At 47.6% G+C, this 9558-nt stretch overlaps 1 protein-coding gene across 1 annotated transcript; it reads left to right on the forward strand.

Annotated features, from left to right (window-relative positions):
* Positions 1–7802: 7802 nt before the first annotated feature.
* Positions 7803–8159, forward strand: LOC136481055 (uncharacterized). The gene has a single exon (XM_066478438.1). It carries the CDS (start codon positions 7803–7805, stop codon positions 8157–8159), a length of 357 nt encoding a protein of 118 aa, XP_066334535.1.
* The last annotated feature ends 1399 nt before the right edge of the window (positions 8160–9558 follow it).

Genomic DNA, 9558 nt, shown 5'->3' on the forward strand with positions numbered 1-9558 from the left:
TGAGCACCTCCCGTCCTAGCACTTGTCCAGTCCTTCCACCTTCGGAATAGGTCCACCATACACCGTCTTCTGGCTCGGCTCCAACATCACGTCCTTCACGTGGTTCATCTAGCATACCTAGATGAGATGCAAGATGCAAGTGCATGAATATGAAGAATGGTAATATGAGATGCATCACATAATATCATTCAAGGCAAACATAAGATCATGCAAGACATAGACACCTAGAGTTATTTAACTAAACATCACCCAACCTATTATAAAGGGATAGCAAGCATATTAGGTATGGCACACAATGGAACTTAAGTTCAGATATTGCACCCATGCATTGATCAGGACCAATCAACATGTTTAGCCAAAACAACAGCAAGCTAAAGCAATCACCTAGCACATGTATAGAAATCTGGACAGCAGCACAGTAGTCACTTATTCTAACCATAACTAGAGATATAAGCATCCAAAAAGGGTGACCCTAGACTTTATGTAAAGCTAATGAAATTGCCTACAACATTGTTATTATCATCATAAGGTGATTCCATAATTAACAAGGTCAATCAACCACAATTGAGCACCTCTGTCCAGACTTGGACATATTCTGCCATGCAACTTCTCAAGCTTATAACTGGAGATTTAGACCACCAAAAGGAGTGATATTTAACAATATAGAAAGCTCATGAAAATAACTACACTTATTATATTATCTCCAAGACATGATTCAAAGCGTAGCTAAGTCAAACAACACAATCATTCAGATCTATACAGAGAGCATGCAAAATCTGACAATGAACTTACAAACTCTATAGCTCCTAAATTATCAGGCCTATGGTCATGAAATTTGAACACAAGCAATATTATGAAATTATCTACAACTTTGGTATTCACTACAACTATAGCAAACATCATTTCCACCACGAAAATAATTGCACAAGCAAAACTGCACCTGCAGCCCAACAACAGTGGTATAGAAAACTGATAGCAACTTCAGAAAAGCATAACTGGAGTTCTAGACCTCCAACAAACATGAATCATAACTTTTTGAAAATCTTATAAAGTTACCTACAACTTTATTATTCTCATCTTAAGATGATTCTACAGTTAACAAGGCCAATTAATCCAATAATTGCATCTCTGTCCAAAACATGGATAGAATCTGATATGCCACTTTAAACAACTATAACTAGAGTTCTACATATACAATAATTGTGGTTATAGACTTTTTAGAAAGTTTAGAAAATTATAAATAACTTTGTTATAAACACCTAAAGCTAATTCTACTATTAAAAAGGTCCCACAGTACCAACAAGGCAACCCTGTCTGAGTTTGGACAAAAACAGCCATAGAGATTTAAGCAATTATAACTAAAGATGTACTTAACAAAAAATCATGATATTTAACTTTTTGTAAAGCTTCATAAAACTACTACAACTCATGTATTTTCATAAAGTCATGATTCATAACTTAACTGATCCAATTAATTCAAACACGTAGACCTATTCAGAATAGGAGCAAAGCAACACAGGGCATTTGTTATTTTTATAACTCTTAAAACATCAAACCTAAACTCCTGAAATTTTAACCAGACATCACACATAATCTTATTAGCACTCCATAAAAATTTCATATTTATTTGAGCACAACAACTTAAGTTATGAAAAAGACAAAACACAACTAGTATTAAAAACCTAACTGCATAAATCTACTTTTACAGCAAAATATTTAAACAAAAACATACAATATTATAGATCTACTGCATACATAATTTCACAAGGATTCCATAAAGTACTTATTTAATATTTTACGATTTGTATACTAATTACTACAAATTTTCAAAGTTGATCATTCAAATCTATAAAAACCAGAGAAAAGGGGTGTAGATCTTGCATCGGGGACCCTGCAGAAAATATAAATCAACTTCAGCGAACAGGTCCATCAGGCACTATTTAAATGAGTCCACAGTTTCGTAGAAAGATCCTTCCCTTTCTTCAAATTTGCGCTCGAAGTCCCTCATCTTCCTTTAACCACAGAGTGCAGGGGATGGCCGACGGGGAGGGCGGAACCCAGCCGGAGGAGGGCCAACGGCGACGGGGAAGAGCAGCGCGAGCACCAGCGGGTCCACGAGCATCCAGGGGACCGCTCGGCTTGTCTAGAGGCGGTCCTAGGCGGCTTGGCCACTTGCGAGCAAGCGGACGCGACGGTACAGCTTGCCGGCGGCGGCCCGAGGGCGGCAGCAGCAGGCTACCACAGGCTAGGAGGAGCGTCGCACGATGTCGAAGGTGGTGGCGCACGCGGTAGGACACGAGGGAGCTCGAGGCGGTGGGAACACGGCGGCGGCAAGCTCGGCCAGCCGGCCATGGCGGCCGTGCTCTGGCACGCGCGCGCAGGCGCTGGAGAGCGAGGGAGGGAGCGGCAGAGCGAGTGAGGGAGAGAGGGAATCACGGTGTTCACTTCAGGAAGGACGCGACAGGGGGCAGACCACGCGGCAGCGGCATGCTGCAATGGAGGGGCGTGCTCGGCTGCATGGTTGCCACGAAGACAATTCATCGAGTACGTGGCGTGCGTTGCTGTGCCCGACTTGGAGTCCTTTTTCGACATATTCGGTGCATATTCGGACCTTGGCGCCAGTAGCAAAGTTGCTCTACTCTGGATGCTCTACAAACTTTATTAAGGGGTTACATCCATTAGGTCTTTGAAACAGCGGTTAATTAGCATCCAATTAGCAAGTGTCAATGCATGGACAGCGATTAACAAACTCCAAAACTCGATGGTCAAGACAATGCCAATGAGTGCCATCTTTTTGCACGCTCTTCTCCACAATGTATACTCCAACTTCTATTTTTAGATCAAGACAAGTTGCTTAACGAAAACACGAGAACGCGACATGCCAACGCCGATGACGATGAATTCCTAACTTAGAATATTTGTAAGTCTGAAAACAGCCGCCGATTCAATCTTCGAGCCTCTGTTTAACTTCGTTCCAAGTTGATCTAGCTGTTGGTCCAAAAACAAAGTTTCTTCAACTCCACTCAAACTTCAACTTTTATTTAGGGTGTAACTCCATGCAATCAGTGTAAGTGATTGGTCAACATAGGTCAAAGTAGCACCACGGTAAAGCTTAAATCAGAGTTTTAGGCCGATTGAGGCATTTTCTTGACCTCTGCTCAACACGAACCCTTCATGATTTTTGTTGTAGAGTTCAATTAGAGTCATTTGGGTAAGGTATCAAGGTTTGGTTGATGACCTATAATTCCATTCACTTAATAAAGCAATCCAATACATATTATAACTTATCATTTCATGTGGTTTCTTGATTCCAAACTTCATGAAACTTTTCCAATCATCCATGTGAGTGGAAATTGATGTGAGGCACATGAAAGAAGCACCTTCAACATCACCTAGGTATATATCTAAAAAGGGCCAATATGCAAGCAAAGGTGTGTTGCCCAAGTTTAAGTTGGAGCTCACACTTTTGTAGATTTGATCTTGACACCTTCATCACCACTTAACATGTCATGTTTGAGCTCAAACCCATTTCTCAACTGGTGATAAACACCTGGGGTGTTACAAGGGGGCAAGGTCAAATGATAGGGGGAAACCACCAGCATAGCAGTCACCAATTGTCCCTGTCACATAGACAAATCAGCTTCCTATTGGACAAAATCAAGCTTATTCAGTCCAGCTGCCAACCTCACCAGTTAGTAAGCAGGTTCGGCAATGGCCGACTCATGGGAGATTCAGTGCATTCTATCAGACGCCTCAGTCGGCCCTTAAAATTGCTCCATCAATGCAGAGGATCATCAAGAATGTTGATCCTAACAACTTCAATAGTCAATTGCAAGGATATGCAACTCACAATGCTCGGATCAACTATCCATATGGATATCACTTGGTTTCTGATGCAAGCACATATGAGCTTTTGTGACATCCTGGGTATCCAAACCCTTATAGTTATAATGCACATCAGCTTCAATAGCTCCAAGCCTAAGGACAACAACTTCAAGTTCAAGGACAACAGCTTCAAGCTCAGGGTGAACAAGCTCAAGTTCAAGGTTCTCAGGCTCAGACTCAAGGGCAACCAAGACAGGAAGTTGCTGGCATGGATGCTGATAAGTTCGTCAACAAGATAACTACTATGATACAGAGCCTGTTTGGTCTGAAGCCTAAGGGACTAGTTGTCTCTTACCAACGCCCATACCTGGCTTGGTATCATATTGTGCAACTCCCTCCACGATACAGAGTCCTAGATTTCTCCAAATCTACCCGGGTAGATGAGATGACAACCATGGAGCATATTAGCAGCTATCTCATTCAGCTCGGAGATGCATTTGTTAAGGAGGCACATAAAGTTCGGTTCTTCCCCATGTCCCTGTCTAGACCAGCCTTCAACTGGTTTTCATCACTTGAACCTAACTCAATCACTGGATGGGCCGATCTAGAGAATAAGTTCCATGCATACTTCTATAGTGGGATAGGAGAAAAGAAGATCATGGATTTGACATGCATGAGGCAGAAGTATAATAAGTCAGGCTCTGAGTTCATTCGAAGATTCAGAGAAGTAAGGAGCCATTGTTACTCATTAAAGCTGTCAGATGGCCAATTGGCTGAATTGGCCCTTCAAGGGATGTCTCTATTAATCAGAGTAAAATTTGATGGCCAAGAATTTGAGAGTCTAGCCCACCTAGTTTAGAGGGTGTCTGCCTTTGAGAGTCAGCATCGGCCCCTATGCAAAGAGAAGCATTTGAAAGGTATTGCTGCTATGTCTAATCCGTATGATGCAGACTCTGATGGAGATGATCCAGAAGTTGACACCGTCGAGTGGACATGGGGCAAGGCTCCTGTATCTTATTCATGGGTGAAGGAAACAGAGAATGCCTACAACTTCGATGTCAAGAAGGCCGATAAGATCTTTGACTTGCTGCTAGAGAAGAAATAGTTGAGACTACCTTCAAATCATGTGATCCCTTCGACTGGAGAACTCAAGGTGAAGAAATACTGCAAGTTCCACAATGGTACTAGTCATAACACTAATGAGTACAGAATCTTCTACTTACACAATGAGAAGGCCATTGAGTAGGGAAAGATTAAGTTTGAGCCAGCCAAGAAACCGGCAATGGACATAGATGGGCATCCTTTTCCAGGGGTGCATATGGTAGAGTTTTAGTTGGTCAAAGGGAAGACAAAGGTCTTGACTTCAGTTAAGGCTAAAAAAGATGGGTCGATTGACCCCAAGGTTCAGATATCGACTAATGAATATAAGAAAGCTAAGCAGCAACGCATTCAGCAAAAGAGCCGATAAGAACAAGCTGAGACATCTAGAGCTAGTGCCATGCATCCTCATGTGACTTCTAGGATCTTATTGAACAAGTGGCAACGCCAGAAGGAGAAGGGCTACCAGCGCCAGCTTGAAGAAGAAGAATATGAGCGTCGGTGTGAAGAAGAAAGGTATGAGAGAGAATAAGTTGAGTTACATTGGAACTGTCCTTTCTTCAGACACTGCTAGAACAAAGGTTTGAAATAGCCCACAAGACGTAACTGCCCAGAGTGCAGTAATCAATATTTAAAATTTAGGCAATCTCAAGCCAACCGCCGGTCCATGCATGAGCATTTGAATTATCAATCTAACGACATGGATCGGCGCATAAAGAATGAAGGAGTTCATGATCGGCTAGGTAAGCGTGTGCATGATCAGAACTGGGCCGGTCGTGATGAAGAGAAAGAGTATGTTTGGCAAAAGGGCCAATGGTGTCTAGGAGGTCTAACAAGGAGCCAGAAAAGAAGAGTTCGGCGCTTGACGAATAGAGAATTAGAAACTCAGAAGTATAGCGGACCTCAGACATGGCGCATCAAGCAAAGAGTTGATAAGGGTAAGTCACAAGATCCTAACATATGGGTTTGTTAAGCCTCGGGTCCAATGGTTCCCGATCGAAGAACACTCCCCAACCGACCCCTTTAGGATCACCCAGGGGCTCGGGGACTATGCCCATCGGGCACACTCGCGTGCACCCTCTGGCAAAAACACCCGCCCAAGCCTGAATTGGCCGCGACCTCTACCTTGGGCTTGCCCGAGCCCTAGGCTCCCGATCTATGGCACATTAAGGCCCGACCCTTGGCTCCTGCCCGGCTAATGACACCAGCCAAGGCCTAGCCACAAAAAGACAAGCCCCAAGCTACCAATGCTTGAGGGCTCCCTAGTGCCGCTCCCTAGGTGCGGCCCTGTTAACTGCTCCCCCAATAGGGTCACGTTAAGGGCGTGACACAAGAAGACAAAGATTTCCCTTGGCCTCCGGGAGCTTGGGGGCTTCTGGGCCCGCATGTCAGCCCTTGGAGCCGACCTCCTTTGCCACCAAGAAGACTCCAGAAGGTCCACCTGGGGGAGGCCGGTCCAAGCCGAGATAGCCTGACACGCAAAACGTCAGAACAGAGTATACGGACAATGCCCAAGGCTTCTTCGGCTCCACGACACCGTGATAGTCCATGGCGCACCGCTGCAAGACCCTCCTAGACTCTAGTGCACATAGACCATAGACTAGTTCCCCAAAACCACCCTGTACCCAACCTATCTTGTTATATAAGGGATAAGGTTGGACCTAGGAGGGGCGAGTATCCCAATCGATCACCAGACACTCCATTCCAATCGATCTGCCTCTGCTCTGCACCGAGAGCAAGGCAACCCAACGAGGGGCACTGAGAGCCCCTCCACCGCATCCTGTCGTCTCCTTCCTCTCCAACAAGGGGGAGACTCCACCGGTGATGAGGCAACCTTAGAATTAGCACCAAGCTAACCCCCTACCAAACCTCTCTTTCTATAACCTTGTTGTAACCCCCAATTTTGGGTGCTTTGGAGTACAAGGATCATCAGCTGCTGGATGTAGGGACCGAATTGGCCCAAACCAGGATAAACAGTTGTGTCCTCTCTGCATGATTCTTGTGTTCTTGAGTCCACCCAAGCCACCGAAGACCCGTACTCTGACACCAACTCGAACAACAATGCTATCGTGGTTCGGACCCCGTGACAGCTAGCGTGCTAGGTAGGGAGCAGCGTCAGTGCAATTCTGGCTCTACGGTGGCCGGAGCCACCTACCTCATCGCCGGAGCAAGCAGCACCGCCCCAGATGGTGGTGTTCGCTTCCATGGCGAGTTCTTCATCATGGTCGACGCCTTTGCTCTAGGTTAGGTCCTCAACTTTGGGGCCCTAGCCTACATTGCTGACTGCTATGGCAATCTTTGTCCACTCCACAGGGCTACGCCGATGGGCAATGAGCCCCCAGCATCACCCCCTCCGATGGATCACTCGAGAGTAGATCTCGAGGCCCTGGCCCATCAGATCTACCATAGATCTGCATCAACCCGGGAGCAGCAGGGATGACCCCCATACCTAGGTTGGGCCTTCCCATGAGGCAGAGGAGGTCCCCTCATGCTCCTCGAGCCCGCCAAGGCAGGCAGTGCCTAGTTCACTAGGCATCTACCACCGGTTGGCTGGGGAGATCTATGACATCCCTAGGGTGCCATGAGCGAGCACTCCCCCGGCCATTGGAGAGCGGGTCAAAAGGGGCCTTGCCCCCGATGTGATGCAGCTCTTCCCCATGGTCTTTGGGGGAGGACCGACTCCACCATCTCCATGGCTCCCCGGGGACCTACTGCGGATGGTCAACATGGCGAGCAGGGCGCCACCATGGTGCCTTCGCTAGTCAGAGGTGCCCAACACAATTGGCTGCTAGGACTTCCTATAACACGTCCCTAGCCTAGGCCATTTCCCACTCATCGTCAGCCCTATCATCGGACGGGCACGCCTCACAAAGGTGCTGATGGACGGTGGGAGCAGCCTTAACATTCTCTATGCCGACACCCTCAACCGCATGGGGATCTCGAGGAAGGACCTCCGCCCAGGTAGGGCACCCTTCTTTGGGATCATCCCCGGAACCCAAGCTACCCCTCTCGGAAGCATCCGGCTCCTCTTCACATTCGGGGATCTAGCCAATTTTTGGAAGGAGGTTCTTGACTTCGAGGTGGTCAATTTCGCTAGCCCCTACCATGGTCTGTTGGGGCAGCCGTGCTACGCGAAGCTCATGGCCGTTCCACACTATAGATGCCTGAAGCTCAAGATGCTTGGCCCATGGGGGGTCATCATGGTTGCCTCCTCCACGGCCGAGGTGTGCTGTTGAGAGCAAGAGGCCATGACCCTTGTCGCAGTCGACGTTGACGCCACCGACTTCGCCCGAATCTGGCGCCAGCCAGGTGAGTAGCCCCTGAATGGCTCGAAAGGGAGCCCAACGGCGGCCTTTCGCATGGCCAATGACACCAAGATTATCCAGATCCATCCTCAAGATCCCGAGAAGCAACTCTATATTGGTGCTAACATGACCCTGGACATGGAAGTGGCCCTGACATAGTTCCTGTGTGACAACGCTAATGTCTTCGCATGGAAGCCCTTTGACATGGATGGCATCCCTCATGAGATTGCCGAGCATCGCCTCAACATCAAGGCCGATGCCAAACCGGTGTAGCAGCGCCTCTGCCGCTTCGATGAAGAAAGCACGTGGCAATCAGTGAGGAGCTCACCAGGCTTCTAGACGCCGGCTTCATCAGGGAGGTCCAACACCCCTGGCTGGCTGCCAATCCCATCCTAGTCAAGAAGAAGAATGAGAAATGAAGAATGTGCATCGACTACACCAGCCTCAACAAGGCCTGCCTGAAAGACCCATTCCCCCTTCCTCGGATTGACCATGTCGTCGACTCCACCATTGGGTGTGAGGCTCTCTACTTTCTAGACACATACTCCAGGTACCACCAGATTGCAATAGACCCCTCCGATCAGTTGGCCACATCTTTCATCACCCCCTTCGACGCTTTCTGGTACACTTACATGTTGTTCGACCTCCGAAACACCATGGCCACCTTCCAGCGATGCATGTAGAAGTCTTTCAGGGAGCAGATTGGCCACAATCTGGAAGTCTATGTTGACGACATCGTCGTCAAGTCTCGAGCGGCCGCCCAATTGATCGGCAACCTAGAGGAAACTTTCTAGAACCTTCACGCCAACCACATTAAGCTCAACCCAGAGAAGTGCGTGTTCAGAGTCCCCACTAGAAAACTCCTCAGCTTCATCATCTCTGAGTGCGGCATCGAGGCCAACCCTGAGAAGATCTCCGCGATCATGGACATGGAGCTAGTCAAGAACCTAAAAGGAGCCTGGAGGCTCACCGGGTGCCTGGCGGCAATCAGCCGCTTCATATCCCGCCTTAGGGAATGAGGTATGCCACTATACAAACTCCTAAAGAAATCTGAGCATTTTGAGTGGACACAGGAAGCTTAGGAAGCGCTCAAAAGGCTAAAGGACTTCTTGACTACACCGCCGGTCCTGACCTCGGCCTCTGTGGGGGAGACCCTGCTCCTCTACACCACCGCAACCCCACACACAGTTAGCGTGGCTCTGGTGGTGGAACGCGATGAAGAGGGCCACGTCCTCAAGGTCCAATGGCTAGTGTACTTCATCAGCGAGGTCCTCTCTGACTCGAAGGCCCATTACCCAAGAGTCCAACAGCTCCTCTATGCCATGCTCAT

This window comes from Miscanthus floridulus, chromosome 9 (assembly GCF_019320115.1).
Source record: "Miscanthus floridulus cultivar M001 chromosome 9, ASM1932011v1, whole genome shotgun sequence".
NCBI classification, from domain to species: Eukaryota; Viridiplantae; Streptophyta; class Magnoliopsida; order Poales; family Poaceae; genus Miscanthus; species Miscanthus floridulus.

Excerpts from the sequence above, each read along its gene's own strand:
- LOC136481055 (XM_066478438.1), top strand. The coding sequence starts at position 7,803 with ATGGACGGTGGGAGCAGCCTTAACATTCTCTATGCCGACACCCTCAAC.